We start from the raw sequence: 20,917 nt of genomic DNA, 5'->3' as shown, positions 1-20,917 counted from the left end.
TTCTTGCTTTTTTCTCAATGGGCTTTTCTTTATACAAGTTGAAAAAGGGTATTTATTAGCATTCTACCGTCTGTTCTCTATCTGATGTGGCATAACCCCCCTTTTTTGTACTTCCTTTTTCTCTATTGTATGAATACTAGATTAGTTAATTATCATACCCAACCGGGTTCTTACAATATAACATCATGATGGCCAGATTTAAGATTGCTAAAGTACGAATCCATTAGAATATAAACAGTCCCGACTACAGTAGCCTAACAGAAACATCCAAGGATCATTGAATAATTTTTTACTTTTAGAAATGACGGAATCTTAGACAGTCAATTGAAGGGTTTGTTGTAATCAAACTACCTACCTAACCAAGCCGAAAATCATTTGGTTCATTTTTTAAATTAAGTTGTTCGAGTCCAAAACGTTTGCATACCCTCGCCATCTTCGTTTAATTTTTCGTTTCCCTCTTTTTCGTTTTCATAAAATATATCGCCTATTCTACCTCTTCACTCCATATAACCATTCCTATCCGTCCTATCAAATTCATTCATTTCATACCGAACAAGGAAAATGAAAAAGAAAAAAAAAAAAAACCTTTTTTGCTTTGGTGGTATCAAGAGGCAAATGAGCACACTAAAAACATTTCACACAACATGACAAAGAAACATGGATAAAATCTCAAAGAGAAAAATAACAAAAGCATGACATAGCGTAGCGTAGCGGGGTATATTGCTGCAAATTGGTATCTCGGCATGGATATAATTCTTTCTTTTTTCTTCAATGTATATTATTATACTTTCAACGAGGTGGCCCAATCGGGGCCGGGTATCCAGAAGTAGAATTGGAAGTACTGGGACGACCAGAATCGAAAGAAGCGCGCAGATCATGTTTAGGAGTAATGTCACCAGGCGCGGTGCCAAACGGAAATTTCATGTCGAAGCGAGCTGGCCAGCCATTGCTGCTGCTACTATTATGGCTGTGGGAACTACCCACATGGTGAATATCTTCCTCAGGCAGGTTAACGCCCGAGTCATTCCATGGGTTCCGATAACCACTGTCGCGGGATTCCATGGAAATCAAAGATGCCTTGGACGCGTTACTAGACGCGTGTTTGAAGAAGGATGCGGGCGATGCGGCGTGGTTTTTACGGCCGATAAACGAAGAAAACGACGAAATGCTTCCGGGCTTGCGAAGTCTTTCGAAAATGGATCCGCGTTCGCTGGCATCGTCGCCGAAACTAGGCCGAGTTGGCGAGTCTGTCACAAGAGGGGCCGGAGCGTGCTGCAATAATTTGGAGTCGAAGAATGGAAGAGACTCTTCAAAAGAATCAGACTTTGGACGCGGGATAGCGCCCTTGACTGTCGTAGCATCGAGTCCATGAGCGACCAGACGCGAAATCAAGAAATCTATCGCGTCCTTTAGTCCTCCGGCATTGTTTCGAGTATATCCAAGTACAACCCGATCCTCCGGAGGAACTGGAGATGAAGTCCCATTTTCGGCTCCAGATTTGGGGAGCTCGGCAGCCATATCAACAGCAGCATCGACCTCGTACTGGTCCTTTAGCTTCCCACGAACATCGTCAGCAAACTCTGCAGACTTGAAAAATTCTCTCAATTCTGCTGAGCTCTGGAAAGACAATTCATGATTTTCAGGTACCATTCCCTGCAGAAAATAAGGCGTAAGTTATAAGCATCTAATGTTTTCAACTTTATTAAGAATCTTACCAGGAAGGCATCAACCGCTTGGGGGACCTGATATTCGGGGCCTGAAATAGTCACCACATCACTCGCGAGCTCGGTACTTGGAAATTCAATCTTGCAGTTCCACTTTTTCTCAAGCTCTTCGATTTCACGGATACGAGTCAGGAGTTCGCGGTGGTAAAGGCGGTTGATGAGGACTGTTTCGGAGACATATTCGGCGTCCTAAGAAGAGCGTTAGAATGGAATTTACACGGCGTCTCAATCGAGTGGATACAGAGGGAAAACAACGTACAACTTTCTCGACCATGTCCATGATTTCCTGCTTCACAAGATCCAAGCTCTGTGCATTCCTTGCCGGGGTTCGGCAAATCACATTGTCGACCTTGACATCGTCATCCTCCTTGCCGATACCGCCACGATCCATCGCATTGGAGAATTTGACAAACACGGAATACTTCTTCATGATGCGTTGAATATGTTGACCACCAATGCCGATGATTCGTTTATGATACTGATCCGGTACATGGAAGGAGATAGATGCCGGCATCTCTTGCTCCACCAAATCCAGACCGTTTTTGGTAGCATCATACTGAGTACCACAGACATCAATGTAGAAATTGTATTCATTGAATCCATCAAAGATGATCTGGACATTGCTCTGGCCCATAATCTTATTGATTTTGCCGTTCTTCTTGCCGCTCACAAATTCCTTGTGCTCGTTGGCGAGTTCAATCTTGACGCGGATTTGATATGGGCAGCGTTTGACAAATGGGATCTGATAGATGACATTCATCGCGGCCTTGACAGCGTCATCAGATCCATTGATGGAGAAGGTCATATTCTCGAAGCTCACGTCGGCATCGGAATTGATGCAAATATCCGATAGCATAGGCCTGACTTCATGGGGAGATGGAGAGCGGATGCCTCCTTGATTCGCATCCGACATGATGATCCACCAGGAAGCGCTGTAGAATTGACCGGCCAAGGCCATAATCTCGCGCACGGTGCGCTCAACATGCAAAACCTCAGTTCCCTGAATGCGCACAAGGCCACGCTGGCTGCCCAGTTGTGGGAACAGAACGTAAGAGCCATTAGCTTCCATGACTTTCCGAACTTTGTCCAAACGGTCCAACAGAATGTTGTCGATCTTGCTAGAGGACAAGACGACGTCTTTGACATAAATCTTAACCCCCAAAACAAGCTCGTGTAGCTTTTGCTTGGCTCTTGCGATATTCTCCATGCTTTCGCCGGTGATGTAGACTTCATCCTCGCTTCGTCGGTGAGCACCAGGTGGCGTATAGCCAAAGATACGAGGAAATGGTGGTGGAAAATAGATTGCGGTGTCGGTGACAGCTTCGATCAGCTTGATATTCTTCCGAGTGCGACCGCAGACGAGGGTATGCATTGTCAATTCGAGTTTCATGGCATCCACGTGTCGTTTCAGCTAGGAAATGTCAGCGTCCTTATCCTAGTAAAGGAGCCGGAAGAAGATACATACAATTTGATCAATCATGATGAGCAAGCGTGTTTTGGCATGCTCCACACTCTCCATATCTCCGTAGATAGCAACCCGAAAGCGGTTATCCAAGCCATTGTCGGCCCCATATGAGGAGACGACGGCACTGTCGGCGTCAACCATCTTGGGGCTGAGGAGAAAGATGTCGGCACCAGTGTACTGAGCCAGAGTGTCCAGGTGCTCCAGGACGTTAACACGAATACCCTTTGTTGACGTGTCCATTATCAGATGCATGTCAACATCGACGTTTGCACATCGCTACATGCAGAAAAGAAGGATATTAGTTAGTGACACATGGCTCGTATTACAACAGGCAAGCACTACTTACCAAAGAAATGGGAGTCTCGTTCAAAATCTTGGCTCTCATCTTGCGAACGGTCTCCCCATCACCCGAGAGGCAGACATTAGTAACGAGAGCTTGGTGGCGGCGTTGCACGGAAGGCAGAGACTTGGGCTCAGAGGTTGTCACGACAGCCTCGAGTCTACCACCACTCGTCTCACTGACGGTGCGGCATAGTTTCCGAAGAGTCTCAACATGACTGACGTGTACGGGCAGGTTGTGGATAGGGGTGCCTTCGGGGGTGCCTTCGGGAAAGATCCAGCGCTGCAGAGCACCAGGACTCGCATGGAGGACATCCTCGACATCTGGGCCGGACAGATACGACGAGAAGGGCACGTTGAAGGAGAGATTGACCGTGGGATCGACGGCGGTTGGAGGCGTTAGGGCCGGAGTACCATGCGGACGTCGTAGGGGCTGAGAAGCGGCATGGATGTCGGCGTGAGGGCGCGACATCCCAAAGGCGGGCGTCATCCGTTCCCAGCCATGACGAGCTTGACCGGTGAAGTTGGAGATTTTGTGCATGCTGCCAGAGCGGGACGGTAGGCTTTGATTCTTCTAATTTCCCAGCAGTCGGATACCGGCTTGGGAAAATAGAAGAAAAAAAAGGGAGAACACGATTTGTTGAGGCGTGAAGGGAAGCGGACAGAGAAGCGAACGGCTGAGGGGAGCAGGGCCGGGAATATGACGAAAGAGCAGCGGAAAAGAAGAACAGGACGGGATAAGAAGGATTGAGTGGAGGAATGGAAAGAAAGGAAGCAGAAGAATAAAAGGAAAAGGGGTATCACAATAAGTCAGAGGGGGTGGATGGTGGTGGAATAGAGCGTGGAAGGGTGGGAGGGCAGAGAGCAGAGAGGAAGCGAGAGAGAGAGAGAGAGAGAGAGAATTTGAAGGTATGCGTATAGGGCAGGCAGGCAGGCAGGCACGCAGGCAGGCAGAGGCAGGAGAAGGCGGGAGCAGCACAGAGAAAGTCCCAGACTTGCCGGGGCTGCCTTAGGCTGCGCTGTGCTAACCGAGTGCGGACTAGCGAGCTACCGGCTCTAGGCCAGGCCAGCCTATTCGCTTTCGAAGCACATTACGAACTTAGTCGACTTGTACTAACTACGTATAACTACATAAATGACAAATGGTACGATTATCTATCTTAGATACGGACGATCTGAGCCTGACAGCTGCCAGGCTACCTAGCTAGGTAGTTAGTGTCCGGTGTCGTCGTTGCGGAGACTCGTCTTAAGTATGTATGTACATCTTCTCTATAACGGAGTAACTCCGTTCCTTGTCGGCTTACGTGTGGTGCTGGAAACACAGCCCAATTCATGGTAGCGAGATACAACCAACTACGTCAAGCGGATTACTGTGGCTGTGAAAGAGCAGAGAATAGTAATAGGTGGTTGGAATGTGATGGAATGGATCAACATATAGCACTTACGGGGCTCGCTGTCCCTATTATTATTATTATTAATTGTCAACAGCAAATACGTAAATTTACGTGCCTGCCACTGCCTGGCATGAAATATTACATACCATCCCCCAATGGCTAACGAGCCCACTCGGGTTGCCAACTTCAACAGCCTTGTACAAGATTTCCCATAAACACAGAAGAGGGAACATCTTTCCTCTCATCCCCTTGGAAGGCGGCTCAATCTTAGCTCGAGGACAGGTTTCATATACGTAATTATATCCCTTAATATACATTGATTGTTCGGCATGGCCTGAACCGAGACAGCCGGGAAACCCGGGGTGATTCTCGTACGTCAACTCCCCTTCAAACGCACGAAGAAAGGAGGACGGGGGAAACGGCGATTCATTTGTCGATTTCTAGTGTGATTGACTTTGGGTAGCTCCGTAGTTAATTGACGAGGACTCCGGAGGTGGGTCTTGACTGCGTAGAACGAGGTTATCACCGGTATGTACGTACGCTGCGCATTGCGAAGTGTCAGTATGTGACAACATAGCATGGGTGAAGAAGAATGCGGTACTCTAACCTTGTGCGGCACGTCGTCTCTCCTTTCGCCAACAATCCAAGTCAAGCCGGTGCCGGGAAACGAAGAATGCGCGCAGTTGGACTCTCAGCCACAATTGTGGAGGGAAAATTGAGACACAAAACCACGTGACCTCAACCGCGTCCAGCCTTTGCGATTCGATTCGTTCACGATGATGGATGGAGTGAGGTACTTGGTCTTTTGTACTCGGAATCGACTTCCATCCCATCTTTTTTTCCCCAGTCTTCCCGGTGTATCCGGCCACTCCTGTTGTTTCGATTACAGTCATCACAGTGCTGGAGTCTACCTAGGGAAGGGGATTTGTGCACTTTGGCCGTAGCCAGCCAAGATACCCGTTTTTCAACTTTTCTCATCGACAACTACGGATTGAGAGTGGAATTCATATCTGTCAACATTACATGACACTGGTGCCTGCCGTCCCATGATTGAAAACCTCACTAACCTTTACAATTCTCAATCGATACCTAGGTACAGGTTTGATCTGTGCACTTTTCTAGTGCGTTCTGGATGACACTTTTGATCTCCTCCACATTCTCCAATCCGATACTGAAGCGTATAATATGTTCTGGCAACCCATGCGCGGCGACCTTGTCTCGGTTGTAGTAGTGCACGAGCAGCGCGAATGGCACTGCAATGGTAAAATTTGTACCGAAACTGGATCCCTTGGGTAGGTTCAGGATATCGTAGAACCGATGTGCGACGTTCTTGTCATGAAAGATCACGCTAAGGACGTGCCCGTAGCCACCGTCCTTGCGCATCAGGCTCTTGTAAATAGGCAGTGATTCGTCAACCGAGGGGTGGTTGAGTCGCTTGATCAGTGGATGGCCATGGAGCATTTGAACAACGGCAAGAGTGTTTTCGTTGCATTTTCTAGCGCGCCAGATCAAATATTGACTGTTATAGTGAAGTGTTTCGGTGTCGAGGGGGAAAACACATGCGTGTTCATATCGAGCTTGTATAGCCGCCTTGATAGAGTTGTGATCCCGTGAGGCTGGGTTTACAATCACACTATATACCTCATTTTGTCAGACAGTGCATATATATCAGTGACATGGAACATCAGTGTTTACCTTCCTCCCGTAGCATCCGACGCTCCGCTGAAAATCTTGGTCAAGCTAGTCAGCATGACATCCACATAGGGCATTGGATCGAGGTTGATGAAGCCAGCCACGGTGTCATCACAGGCAATATAGAATCCATATTCGTTGGCGAGCTCCCGTAACCGATGCAAAGGGGGCGATGACAGGAAAACATTGCTAGGCAGTTCGCAGAACAATGCGCCAATACGCTCACCAGCCTTGAGACGGTTCGTGAGGTCCTCCAAGTCCTGCTCTGTTCCCCGTTTGTAGCCGATGAACTTTTTCCAGGGGCCATTTTTCAAGTTATGGATTGTTTCATCGTATATCCATCTTGTACTTGGCGTTAGTTTCCCATTTCCAGTATCAATTGCACAGCAAAGTATCGGACATACCCAAAGGCTACGACAGTTGACGTCTTTGCTAGAGATGCCAAAGCTTCCGAGGCATTGTATATTGCATTCATCCCAGTTGGATACAAAATCACATCATCTGCAGTCACCGGAGGTTGTGCGGCATCCTCTGGCGTAGACAGCTTGGCAATCGTCGACTTGACATTCACCGACGTGGAGGCAATTCCGTTTATCCAGGAAGGCATCGACAGAGCCGAGTCAATGGGCTTTGGTGATTGAATGTGAGACTTTTTGTTACTGTATTCGCCCTCTAAATAGCAAAGGTAATCCTTGGAGAACATGGCATGTCTAGTCGTTAACCCTCCTCCGGCGTTAATCCAGAACATCATGGCGGACCCCTTGGCTTCTTTGGGGAATATAGCCATGGCGAAGCTGGCAAGGTCCAAGACCTTGGCTGTGTCTGCATTATAGATATTTTTGGGTTTCCTAAAACGTACGATATCAATGGCGACGGACTGGTGATCTTTGGCGATATGCCATGCACAATCCTGGGCGATGGCTTCTGTGGGAAATAAAAGATACGCAATGTCTGTGTCTTTTGTAAGGTTGAGCCTTTCCAATGCTGCATCCGCGAGTTCTCGAATAGGCCGATTAACGAAGAATCTAAGCAAGATTGTTTATGATTAGAACTGCACATTTTTAAGAGGACATCTCAAATAATTATACCTCGGATAGCACCACTCTATGTGTTTATTTTTCCAAGCTTCGGCTTCTTCGAAATATGAAATAGTGGCTTCCCAAGTGGGCAAAGATATACTGACGCCCTGAATGAAACAGAAGAACGCTTAGAGGGAAAAAAAAAAAAAAAAAAAGAAAAAGGATATAGAGACGAGGCAGTGGTCCAAGTTTTGGACTTACGTGCTTGGAGTCAGCAGGATAGACATATGCCGTTCCAAAGGGCAGTTCCTGAAGCCTCTCTGGAGGAATCCAAGGCGCTGATGTTGGGGCTATACATTCCATTGCGTAGACTAACCTCCAGTACCTTGGACCAAATTCGAATTTTCTGGAATGGCTTTGTCTTCTCTTTCGACAAAAAAAGGGAATAGATCTGGAAACATCGAGGGAAAAAAGAGTCGGAGGCGTTAGGTAGGATAAGAAGCAAGCTTTATAGGTACGTTGCTTATGGAAAAGAGCGCTAAGAGCAAAATTAGAAATATTCAAGAAGAATCTATACAGTTGACTCTAGCACGCGCAACACCGAAAGCGAAGCCAATCATATGCGTTCATGTGAATATTGAAGACGTGCTTGACCTAGATCAACGTCCCAAATACGCAGTTTATTCGGTCAAGAGTTTTCACACTACCACGACTTGCCCCAATAACTTTGATACAGTTGCAATGTAACTTTAGTGTATGGCAAGGTCAGCTTGTTAATTTGGCGATGTGGAGGATTTGCGAAGGATTGTGTTGGTTCTTTAATACCGCTACATAATATTATTAGCCAAGCCCTAACTGAAGCAGAGAGCTGTCCAGGGTCTAGAATAGCTCTCGAACAATCCACATTCAGCTACGCCCCAATGTACAAATTAGAAATGCTACCGTGGTATTATAGACATTGGGGGGAAACCTTGCTAGCTTTTTAATTGCAGAGCTGATTAAGGATACGGATTTCAGCTGATTTTTCTGTATAAACGTGTTGGCCTGTAAACAAGTTGTATGATCAATGATGGGGAGACTAGGAAAACGTTGCTGTTGTGCTTCATATACAGCCAAGCTGCTGTCAATACTGTCCGAGCAAGTAAAGGCGAAATAACTCTATTCATCATGGAGCGTGCTAGTTTGGACATGAAAAAAAAGAAGAAAAAAGAAAAGAAAAAAACCCTAATATATAGTCCCCGGCTAGCTGCTTATGTCCTTAAACCCGAGCGGGGGCCAAAATGTCAGTCTCTTCCTGCAAAGTAGTTACCTAGGTAGGTCCGGAATTATACATCCCTGGCTACCTAGTCTATTCTGCATGAAGAAACTCTCTAATCCTGGAGTTAAAATGTCTTTATTTCTGCCTCTTCATTCCGTCCACGGGGACAATTGACTATGATTGCGCTGCCGAGGAAATGCATTGCATGTCCGAGTCTGCCGGAATTCTCTCGCAATTCTTTCCTTTCTATGTAATCTTAATCTCCAACTGATGAAGTCAGACAACAAAAGCATAACGAGCTTGACTAGGTAGTCGAGTGGGGCGATCCTATTGCAGCCCGAATGTCTTCACGTTATTGTGATGTTCTGGCCAGCTCGCATGACGTGGAACGAGCTGTACTATGTCCAACGTATGATTCCCATGCCAATTTAGTTGTCCGAGGCCTATATGCTGTCTAACGCTTTTTGATCAATTCAATTGCGTTGTCAGTGTAAACCTTCATTATTCCATATGGAATATAGAATATCAAAAGTACGGAGTGTGGCTAACCCTAACGTGCCCCACGGGATTTTCAGAATTCCGGAACGGGCCGGACTGATGATCTGTGCACGCTTTAGACGAAGTAAGCACTGCGTATGCATACATAGTATACTAGAAGTTGCGGTGGAATACGCCCTAATCTCCGTAGTCCGGGTTTATAAAAACATGGATTAGTGTGATCTCTTTTTTTTTTAGTTTTCTTTTTTCTCTCGTGAAGAACCGGCAGGTATCCAGCAGTTAACTAATCAATTACAAAACAGTCCTGCGATAATCGGAAAGCTGGCAGGCTGCCATTTAATCTACTTTTTATTACCGACTGTAAGTCTAATCACGTCATATAGAAAAGAAACAGAGGGAGAACTACCATATGTATAATAGACTAGCCGTATTCGAATTCGAGTGGAAACCAGAGTTACAGCGGAGATCACTAAATTTTCCACAAAGGAGGTAAAAAAAAAAGGGCCAAAATCTAAGACGTGATAGGCAAAGACCAACTAAATTCGTATTTCTGGTCCCATATTTCTCTATTTACCAACAGCTACTAAGGAAGGATTGCATTGCATGCGGCATTTGGCATTTGTCATTCGGAAAAATTTTCTGATTCTTCTAGTTCACAGCACACGACAGTTCTTCATACAGATGAAATATGACGGCCACCACTGACTTCGCGGACTCCAGCAACGCAACAGCACCCAACGTTCAGCCCCATGATATTAACAAAAATGTCGATGTTCAACGCACAATGTCTCACCCTGACATTGAAAATGAAAAAGGCAGTCAGACCACCACAAAAGAGGCCGCAGAGACCGTCAGCGTGTCCGAAAAACGCAGAACCAAACTCGAGACGACCCTAATCATGAGCGCGCTCTGCGTTTCCCTATTCCTTGCTGCTCTCGACACAACCATTGTAGCTACCGCTGTTCCGACTATTGTTGACCATTTCAACTCCAGTGTCGGCTACATTTGGGTCGGCAGTGCATATCTGATTGGAAACGCCGCTGTTGTGCCAGTCTGGGGGAAGATCTCCGACGTCTTCGGTCGCAAGCAAACCCTACTGGTCACGGTTAGTGTATTCTTGCTTGGTTCGCTTCTTTGCGCACTCAGCCAGAGCATGACTATGCTCATTGCTGCCAGGGCTATTCAAGGCGTTGGTGGTGGAGGTACCATACTGCTACCCAACATTTGCGTGTCGGATCTGTTCCCCCTGCACAAGCGCAGCATCTATTTTGGTATGCTTAGTTCCGTCTGGGCCGTGTCGTCGGCCGTTGGACCTGTTGTAGGGGGCATATTCACTACCAGGGTCTCCTGGCGTTGGTGCTTCTACATCAACCTCCCATTTGGCGGCCTGGCGCTGACGACTCTGACCTTCTTCCTCAAGCTCCACAACCCTCGCACGCCCATCAGACAGGGTCTTGCCGCCATCGATTGGATTGGCAATATGCTTGTCGTTGGGGGAACACTCATGATTCTCATAGCGCTCCAGTTTGGTGGTGTTCAGTACGCTTGGAATTCCGCTACGGTCATCTGCCTCCTCGTCTTTGGCCTTATTACCGTTGGCCTTTTCTGCCTTTACGAGTCAAGAGTTGCAAAGTACCCAGTCATTCCTCCGCGGATCTTCCGCTATAGAAACAGTATCTCCGCTTACAGCTTGAGCGTTATGCACGCCATGGCTTTCCTAGGTGGAACCTACTGGCTGCCGTTGTATTTCCAGTCGGTGCTTGGTGCTAATTCTCTCATGTCCGGAGTGTATCTGCTGCCTTATGTCGTATCATCGTCCCTAGCTTCGATCGGTGCCGGATTCATCATCAAGAAGACTGGCAACTTTCGATTGCCCATTGCCATTGGTCTCTTCGTCAACACCATCGGTCTAGGGCTCATGACCTACCTTGGTGATAGGCCTCACTGGGACAGAATCATTATCTTCCAGATCATTGCCGGACTCGGGTCTAGTCCGAACTTCCAGGCGCCTCTCATTGCCATCCAAACAAACATCGAACCTCGTGATATTGGCGCCGCAACCTCGAGCTACTCCTTCGCTCGTCAAATCGGCACCACCATCTCCGTCACCATTGGTGGCGTCGTTTTCGACAATGTCATGAACTCGCAGAGAGGCCACCTAGCCTCAGTCCTAGGCCCGCAGGTAGCTGGTGAATTCAGCGGCGAGGAAGCCTCCGCCAGCGTCCAGAAGATCAAAGACCTTCCGGCAGATGACGTCCAGACGGTTAGGACGGCCTACTGGAATGCGATGCAAAAGATGTTTATTCTGTACACTTGCGTCACTTTTACCGGCTTCCTAATTAGCTTCTGGATCAAGCAAACTACGCTATCTAAGGAACATACAGAGCATAAGACTGGACTCCAGTCCCTCAAGATGGAAGACCGCCAAAGGAACAAAAAGCCCGACGAGGAACGCCCTGGCCATGACCTTAAGTAGAGATTTGCAATTTCATAGCATATCGACATTGATCAATGATTATGTAGGCATCTTATAACGTTTGCTCTTGACGTCCGATATATCGCACATCTCAACAAGTCGACGGACGTCAGAACTAAAATTCGACAGTTTATAAAATGTTATTCTATTACTTGCTGACTTCGTAAACGATATAGAAATATCTCAAAACATATTTATATTTATAGATTTAATCTATGATTTATTCCAAATCTTAGCTCTGAAAGGACTCCCACATTCACTCTATAACGAACGAGTTAATATGTAAATTACCCATAAATAAACGATGGGTATTGTCCAAAGGGGTTATTTATACTATAATACAGCATAATACAACATCGAGATATTTTAGATAAACGCATCAACAAGATGCTAATATCGGGGAACGACGCGATGTACAACATCTCTTGCTCCGTCAATAGCAAGCCGCGTTCCATCTTCGTCCGTAATATATCTACCTTCACGTTCAGGACGGACAGCAGTATACCCTGGCCGCTCGCTATATTCACGCGCTACACTGTGGCTATCTTCATCCATGTATACGCTCATCTCACGTCCAGTGGGCCTGACACTCTGTACGCGATGTTGCTCGTAGCGACTTGGCGGTGGCCTCACACTGGAAGTCCGGACCAGTCTATCCCGCGGGATTTCTTCTTCAATGTAAGTTGCTTGACGCGGCGCGTAGTCAACCGCAACACTGCCGCTTCGAAATGCTGACTCGACCGCCCGTGAGGGATACAATCGCTGACTTTCACCGGCGTTCCGTCCATGTTCCGCTACTCGCCGGTAGGTGCCTGTAGGGGGTGGTGCCATTTCTTGAATGTATCGGCGGTTACCGTAACCATCTTCCACGATTGACGCGCCACGAATACTGCCACTACGAACGTAAGCACGCTCGGCGTACTCGTCAGGTCGTACCACTCGAGCAGGAATGGATGGTGTGGGCCGAACTTTTGAGGCAGGAACCATTTCATAATACTGGTTGCCATACTCATCCACCACAATTCGCCGCGCTGGTCCCGGTTCAACAAACCGTCGGCCCGCATCATCCTCCACATAGTATTCGCGATATCTTGAAGGCAAGGGGTATTCATCATAATGAGCGTATCGCCTAGAGTAAGTCGGAGCTACATCCTCATAGTATGCGGGCTTTTCACTTGGCTGGCGCTCAACAACGAGATACGGCGACGCTCGTGCGGACTGGGGACGAATGACTGGTTCGATAAACTCACGGCTGGTGTTGTCCGGATTTCGCGCATTATGTAGGCTTGCCACCCGTCTCAAGTCCTGGCTATCACGCATTGGCCTCCGAACGCTGAGGCGTGAGACTGCTCGTACACTAGCTTCAGCGGCGGAATCGAACTCGTGACCGCTACTTCCGTATCGATCTAGTTCGTAAGCAGGTTCCTTAGAAATAACTTCCCTGCGCTCTGTTGACGATGCATATCGCGGTGAAGATATGTCAATATACACGGGGCGTTCGGAGCTCAGATAGGGTCTTGAAGCTGTATCATGGAATGGCGGTGGTGAAACGGGCTCTAACTTGATGTGTGGCTCAGGCGTGTCAACAATTCGCATTCCAGCCGTTTCACGAGGTTCTTGTACCCGTCTCCGTTTACGAGGCAACAGCTGTTGCGAAGGCGGTCCTTCCGGGCTCGTTTGCCCAGAATACAATTCTGATGGACCTCCTTCACTATAGTCACGTGGAGCAGAGGTAGTGTGTAGCATTCGCTGTACTGAAGGACCTTTAGCGGTCGCCAGAGGTGAGACCCTTGACGGCTGTGGCGCTGCTGGAGAAGTGATATGATTCCTCACAACCCTGACATTCGGAGACTGTTGTGCTAGACCTTGCCCGACTTGCCGAAGAGTATTTTGACGGGCGGAGTCGATCACTTCAGGTGGCTGATATTCATCATCGCCCCTGTTGTCCACCATAGGCACAGTTGGTTCGGGCGGTGAATATTCTGGTTCATCTAGAAGCAACTCTTCCTGCTGCTGCTGCTGCTTGTGCTTCTTTCCCCGTGTTGGTTGATTAAGACCCTGAGGTAGAATAGCTTGGTCAGTAGTGCCTTGCAAAGTATGCGGGTCAATTTCAGCAACCCTTCTTGCATCGATATGGTGGGCCGTTTTCTCCCTCTCAGCGAGGCCTCGCCCTTGGCGGTCTAGCTCCGTCAGAGTATGTTTCTCATAATCCCACGTCAGTGGGGAATCAGGCGCTCTACTAGAATACAAGGAATTCTCATCGACAGAGTCACTAGGAATCATTGCATCATTAGTGCCAGAAATATCCGGAGATGGAAAAGGTTTAACGATTTCCAACGCCTGATTCAGGACATCAGAAACGTCGACGTCGGGGCGTCCTTCGTGAGCAGCGGTCCTCTGTCTGGTGTCAAACTTGCTTCGCTCGGCTTGTTCCTTCAATGCATTTTCTATCCTCTTCCTCTGGAGTTGAATCTCTGCTCGTACAAGATCGTCCGACTTGGTTAGGAAAATGGGGTCGATTCCCGACGTCGATTTTGGGCCTATGGACGACGCGACAGATGAACTAGTGGGTTTTATGTGCGGTACGCGAGACTCCGTCGGCAACGGAGCTGCTGGCGTAGCCCTCGCTTGATGAGGGCCAGCATTTTCAAGCGAGGTCGGTGCAATCGAGGACTGAAGCGTACGCGAAGGGGCCTTGCAAATGAACTGCTCAGGAACTTTCAGTCTTGGGTGAGTTCCAGCGAATATGTCATGGCTAATTTTTAGTATTTTTTCATATTCCTTGATCTCGTCAACTGACTGCGCCGTCGAGTGCACATCAGCGACCAGAAGAGAAGGACTTCCTGCTCCTGCCATGTGTATATCAAGCTCCTGACGACTTTACTGGCGCCGCTCGGTCTTTGGGGAAGAACTGGATGAGCCGGCTACTGGCATTATAAGCTCTGCATATGAGAGCGAACTGAGCGTTGCATGCGGAAAGATAGCTTCAAAATCTTCAAAATCCGATGGGATTTGAAGGTGAAAGCAATGGCGGTGTATTTTTCTTGGTTTTTCACAACATCCATGCGCTGGCGAAAAATAAGACGCGGGTGGTTGGTTCGAAGTTGGGAAGGGAGAGCCACTAGCGGCAAAACAGTTAGGCCGTTGCTGCCTCAGGCGACAACAGTCATCCCGCCAAAATTTGAGATCAGCCAGTAGTGAGTCACCGAGATCCCTGCTGTCGCTCTCTTTCGGTGCTGGCAGTTGTTTGTCCTACACGCTCGCTTTTTGAGATTTACGACTGTGCCATTCTCATTTTACATATTAGAACACACTCTCCCGGTATTGCCTTGTATATATCTTGCATGCATCATGGCCACCGGTCAGGGGCAGAGGGAGGATGCCCGACCAGTCTTCTTTTTTGATATTGACAACTGTGTGAGTTGGCCTACCATCAACACTGAATTCTTTATTACCCTGTCTGCTGACCATTTATTGGGCAGCTTTACTCAAGGGGTGAGCAGTTTCTGCTTCTAAACACTTTTATGTTGACATCCGTCTTACTCTCCACGACATAGGCTCTCAGATCCACGACAAGATGCAGGACCTGATTGGTTGGTCTCACAGGCCTTTTCCCTGACTTTTTCTTCTATTGTATAAACATCTGACACCCAATCAGACTTGTTTCTGGTAAAGCATCTATCACTCGAACCAGAGGACGCAGTCGTGCTTCACCAGAAGTACTACAAGGAATATGGCCTTGCTATCGAAGGCCTAACGCGTCATCACAAGATCGACCCTCTTGTATTTAACCGAGAAGTCGATGATGCGCTGCCATTGGATCAGATCTTGAAACCCGACGCCAAACTGCGAGAGTTTCTCGAAGACCTCGATACCACCAAAGTTAAACCTTGGCTGTTAACAAATGCCTACGTCAATCACGGCAAGCGAGTAGTTAAACTTTTAGGCGTTGACGACCTTTTCGAGGGTATCACCTACTGTGACTACGGGCAACCGGTACTTATCTGCAAACCCAATGAGAAGATGTGGGAGAAGGCAGAAAGGGAGGCAGGCGTCAAATCTATCGATGACTGCTACTTTGTCGGTGAGATATAATCCACGCTACTCTGTCACGGGCTGCTGATATACTGATCAACATGTTCATACGCAGATGACTCTGCTCTAAATTGCAGACATGCGCAGAAAAGGGGCTGGAACACTGTACATCTGGTAGAGCCAGAACTGCGGATGCCGCCCAGTCCAGCGTGCAATCACACAATCCGTACTCTGGAAGAGCTTCGAGAGATATTCCCCGGCTTCTTCAAGAGCAAGCAATAGGGTGTTTGGAAGCGGCAGTGTAGATATCGCATATAGTACATATATATAGTAGTTAGTAATGATACCAGGTAACTAAGAACATTTTCACGTGATCGCGCCTTCTCCCTGATTCGTGGAGGAGCTTTGAGTGGGTCTGCGCGGTCGTCGCGTTATTCTTGGTCTTGGCCGAGTTGACTCTCCTGAACTGCCCAAAGTCAAACGAATGCGACCTCGGCTTAACAACACTGGCCCGCGATGGTTGATGCATCTGTTGGTCAAGTAATTAGACTCCTGGACGGCCGCCAAGCTACAGTGAGGTTCGTTGGGTCAACACACTTTGCTCCGGGAGAATGGATCGGGGTTGAGCTGGACGATGCAACGGGGAAGAACGATGGATCTGTTCAGGGAGAACGCTATTTCGACTGCGAACATGGATTTGGCATGTTTATCAGACCCTCAGCCATTGCATCAGTCCTTGGGCCTGTTCCTAAGCGTGATAGTAGACGAGGGACAACAAGCGGGACGGGCGTTGGCAAATCCCAGGTGTCTGGAGCAGCTCCATTGAGGAAGGCAGGCAATGTCGGTACAGCCACTGCAAAACGGCAAAGCACAGTTTCAAGCCCCTCTCCTGCACCTAGAGAACCAGGGACTCGAAATTTAAGGGTATGCTCCCCATAAACCCACATCGTCTATTGATCTACCTGGTAACAAGCTATAGTCGCCCACCAAATCCCCAACGAAGCAACTTATTACTCCCTCACGACCTTCTTCGACAGTCGCAAAACCTGCCCTCTCGGCGAAGCCTAGACCTAGTATTAGCGGGCGAACATCGATGGCCCCCCCTGGCCAGGGAGCGAGCTCAGCCCGACCTCGTCAGTCACTGATAGGCAGTCAAGGCAAGGTCACACGGCCTGGGGCACCCTCGAGTACGCAGTCATCTATGTCATCCAGCAAACGACTTTCGGTACGTCCGACAGTATCAAAGAAGGCTACAGGTGAGAGTCCAAACCGAACAAGTGGCGCATCGGAGCCAAGTGCCGACACCGACACGTCTCGTGATATAGAACAAGATTTCCAAAACGATGATATCTCGCACCCGGAACCGGTCAAGCCGGTATCGCACGGGGTTATATCGGCTCGAGTCCCATCAACTTCACGCAGCACGCCCCAGAGCTCCAGCATTGCCAGGGAACTTGAAGATCTGAAAACAAAACTCAAGGTGATGGAGAAGAAGCGAGCCGAAGATAGGGAACGATTGAAGAATCTTGAGCGTCTTCAAGCCGAGAGAGACAAATATGAAGGCATCATCCAGAAATTGCAAGCCAAGTACCAACCTCAGCAGGTCGAATTGACGGAGTTGAAGAAAAAAATCCGAGAAACCGAAGCAAAACTAGAGGAGGCTGAGAGAATGCAAGCCGAGCACGAATCTATCTTAGAAGTGACTGCTTTGGACCGTGAAATGGCGGAAGAGACCGCTGAAGCATTCAAAGTCGAGTGTCAAGACCTGAAACTCAGACTGGAAGAGCTGCAATTAGAGATTGAAGTTCTTCGGGATGAGAATGAGGAATTGAATTCTGTCATGAGCCCAGAGGACAAGTCAAGCCAGGGTTGGCTACAAATGGAAAAGACGAACGAGCGACTTCGAGAGGCACTAATGAGGCTCAGGGATATGACACAGCAGACAGAAGCGGAGCTTCGTGATCAAGTCAAAGAGTTACAAGAGGATCTCGAAGAATACACAGCAGTAAAAGCTCAATACGAAGCGACCAAGGAGAAATTGCTGTCTTCTGAATCTAATGTGGATGACCTCAAGCAACAGTTAGAAACGGCTCTGGGTGCCGAGGAAATGATTGAAGAGCTGGCTGATAAGAATATGCGTTACCAAGAGGAAATAAACGAACTCAAAGCGGCCATTGACGATCTTGAAAGTCTGCAGGAGATCAACGACGAGCTAGAACTCAATCATGTCGAGACAGAGAAGCAATTGCAGGAAGAGATCGACTACCGAGAAACTATCTTTAACGAGCAATCTCGCAAGGTCGCGCAGCAAGATGAGATTATCGAAGATCTGGAATATACCTTGGCTCGATTCCGGGAGCTTGTCACGAATTTACAAAGTGACCTCGAAGATATGCGTGCCTCCCAGCAGTTAACAGAAACAGAAGCGAATGAGCTTTCCACTCGTTCCAGGGCAATGATGGATCTTAATCTGAAACTACGAGCTTCTGTTGAGAAAGCTCAAAGTAAAACGATCGAAGTTGAGTTGGACCGCATGGAGGCAGAAGAATCTACCGAACACCTTGCAATTGTCCAGTTTTACTTACCAGATTATTACGAGTCCGAGAAAGACTCGGTGCGAGCTTTCCTGCGTGCCAAACGTGTCGAGTCAAAGGCCTCTCTGATTCAGAACACGGTTCGGGAACGTCTTGTTGAACAATCCCAATCCTTGGGCACCAATGAAAATATCTTCGCATCATACGAAGTCATCGAGAATGCCTTGTGGATATCGCGTGTCTGCGATAGATTTGTTAAGCATGTCACCTCATGTTCTCCGGAACAATTTTCTCAGTTCGGAGCTGCGTTTTACGAGCTGGAACCAGTGGAGCGGACAGTTAATAATTGGATCGATGCTATAAAAAGAAATGAGATCGACGAGAGGAAGTGCGCTTTGGAATTGCAAAGATCTATTGCCCTCTTAACCCATCTCGCAGAGACGTTGATTCCAACAGGGCTGGCAGCATATGCAGGTGAAACGCTCACACGTGCTATTATGATCCAGACGTACTTGGAACATATTGCTTCAGCCTCAGCTCAATTGAGGAGTCTTCTGCAGGGCAAACTCTCTGCGCCCGACGATGATGATACAGAAAAGGTTTTCTTTTTGAGTAAAAGTGAGGCACTGATCGGGCAGGCTCGTGGCTTAAAAGTGGCAATCACCAAAGTAATTCGTTCTTTGGAGGAGCTAAACTCTAGGTCGCTTGCCTTATCAGATGGAGCTGCCGAACCATTTGAGTCTGCTGAAACAACGGCTAAGAAGCTGGCGGAATTGACACGGCAGCTAGGGGAAGATGTAATCATCCTCCTTGGGGAGGAAGGCCGCATTGAGCCTTTCAGATACGAAGAGGTTTCAATCAAAATGTCGCATACCGCAGTAACTGTAGCCCAAGGCCTCGCAACGGAAAGTGAAAGCAATGATGCACTTTCATTACTGAGTGCAGGACTAAAGACCTTGACTAGTCAGCTTGAAGAGTTAAACACCCATGCTTCTGACTTGACCCACACGGCCGAATTTGAAAGAGGAAAGCTTCCGTGGATTTCACGTGCTGAAGAGCTCAAAGCACGCAAGGAGTTATCACCTGATGCGGATGAGGAGATCCGTCGACTCAAGAATGAGTTGAGCGAGACGTCTACTGCCCTTGGCGTCAAAGATAAAACGCTTGAGGAGCAATCGATGAAAGTGGAGCTGCTTGAATCTCGCATGCGAGAAGCGACCAAGAAGGCCTCTGTTGTTAAGGAATTTGAATCCAAGGTTGAACAGATGCAAGAAAAGGAGATCCAGCTTCAAGGACTTGTGGAAAAGCTTGGCAAGGAGTTGGAAGTTATGCAATCCGAACGCGATGATTATAAGCACCGGTTTGAGCGTGCGAAGAGGGCGTCTGGCACAGCCGGTGCAGCCATCACAGCAGAGGGCGTTGTTGTCGACTCACAAGCTACTCTGGCAGCAATGCGTGAGAACGAAGCTTTACGCTCAGAGATTAATGGTCTCCAAGCAGCGGTTCGGTTTTTGCGCGAAGAAAATCGTCGTTCAAACCTGATTGATCCTTACTCTGTTCAACGGACGACAACCATGCACGCCTGGCTTGATGCACCACTAACACAGGGAAAACCATCTGCACAGAAAGAGTCACGATATGCCCGAGCCGCGGAAAGCCGGGATGTACTTAATCATTTACTTAAACTTACCAAAGAAACCCGAGTCACCGATTTGGCATCTACTCACCCAGCGGATGCAAAACGCTCAGCGTGGCGTCCTGCCAAGTCAACTTACCGGTATAAGGCCCTCCAGAATCGTGAAAATTACGAGCAATGGAGTGATTGGAAGAATGAAGTGGCAATGCGAGAAAAGGAGGAAGAGAGAATACTTGTGGCAAAAGCAGAACGTATTTTGCGTGAGCAACAGTTTAAACGCCATCTTCCTCGTGGGTCTGGACATGCAAAAACGCCGTCGGCCGGATACGGTATGATGGGTAGGGCTTGGACCATCCTGGGAATGCAAAGTGGAATAGACAGGAAAGAGGCTGGAAAGGTCGAGATCGTGTCTGATGTTTCTGATGTCTAATCGATTTATATACTCACTCAATACGGGATATGCCCGCGATGTGGATAGACAAATTCATACAACCTCTTGAGCTAGGCCCATAAGTTCGAAATGATACAATCTAATTCACCGTACGTAGAGAGCTTTCTGCCATTCTATCTGCCAGCTAATCAGATCTCAACCATAACCAAAGACCAGCTAACAATTAATATAACTAATCCATTCCAAAAAGAAAAGCAGACCCAGGAAAGAGGTTGAGAGATGATCTTATCTACATGCTAGAAAGTTAACTATATCTTTCTTTGGCAGGCCCTTTGTTTGGTGTGGGAATGGGATTTCTTTTTGCTCCATTTCCAGCTGACGTTTCTTTCCCTGGAGGCAAAACATACATCGACTAGAAACCAAACATGACAACGAAGGAAGCATTTTTGCATTAAA

At 47.8% G+C, this 20,917-nt stretch overlaps 5 protein-coding genes across 5 annotated transcripts; 2 read left to right on the top strand and 3 right to left on the bottom strand.

Moving 5' to 3' along the window:
* Positions 1-789: 789 nt before the first annotated feature.
* UA08_06694 (hypothetical protein) lies at positions 790-4,069 on the bottom strand (the record flags this gene model as incomplete). Its single annotated transcript, XM_020269000.1, has 5 exons — positions 790-1,653; positions 1,716-1,913; positions 1,984-3,135; positions 3,190-3,465; positions 3,536-4,069. 5 exons carry the CDS (start codon positions 4,067-4,069, stop codon positions 790-792), a joined length of 3,024 nt encoding a protein of 1,007 aa, XP_020118129.1.
* A 1,942-nt stretch (positions 4,070-6,011) lies between these two features.
* Positions 6,012-7,996, bottom strand: UA08_06693 (hypothetical protein; the record flags this gene model as incomplete). The annotated part of the gene is made up of 6 exons (XM_020268999.1): positions 6,012-6,555; positions 6,618-6,956; positions 7,019-7,425; positions 7,474-7,639; positions 7,703-7,800; positions 7,895-7,996. 6 exons carry the CDS (start codon positions 7,994-7,996, stop codon positions 6,012-6,014), a joined length of 1,656 nt encoding a protein of 551 aa, XP_020118128.1.
* A 2,081-nt stretch (positions 7,997-10,077) lies between these two features.
* UA08_06692 (hypothetical protein) lies at positions 10,078-11,865 on the top strand (the record flags this gene model as incomplete). Its single annotated transcript, XM_020268997.1, has 1 exon — positions 10,078-11,865. The coding sequence occupies one exon, from the start codon at positions 10,078-10,080 to the stop codon at positions 11,863-11,865; it is 1,788 nt and encodes a 595-aa protein (XP_020118127.1).
* Positions 11,866-12,255: 390 nt separating this feature from the next.
* On the bottom strand, positions 12,256-14,721 carry UA08_06691 (hypothetical protein; the record flags this gene model as incomplete). The annotated part of the gene is made up of 1 exon (XM_020268996.1): positions 12,256-14,721. The coding sequence occupies one exon, from the start codon at positions 14,719-14,721 to the stop codon at positions 12,256-12,258; it is 2,466 nt and encodes an 821-aa protein (XP_020118126.1).
* Positions 14,722-15,216: 495 nt separating this feature from the next.
* UA08_06690 (hypothetical protein) lies at positions 15,217-20,500 on the top strand (the record flags this gene model as incomplete). The annotated part of the gene is made up of 6 exons (XM_020268995.1): positions 15,217-15,282; positions 15,348-15,360; positions 15,423-15,458; positions 15,524-15,949; positions 16,469-16,824; positions 16,880-20,500. 6 exons carry the CDS (start codon positions 15,217-15,219, stop codon positions 20,498-20,500), a joined length of 4,518 nt encoding a protein of 1,505 aa, XP_020118125.1.
* Between the last annotated feature and the right edge of the window lie 417 nt (positions 20,501-20,917).

This window comes from Talaromyces atroroseus (genome assembly GCF_001907595.1).
Source record: "Talaromyces atroroseus strain IBT 11181 chromosome Unknown scaffold_9, whole genome shotgun sequence".
NCBI lineage: Eukaryota > Fungi > Ascomycota > Eurotiomycetes > Eurotiales > Trichocomaceae > Talaromyces > Talaromyces atroroseus.
Note: the sequence above shows the minus strand (reverse complement) of the source record. Positions and strands in the feature narration are given on the sequence as shown.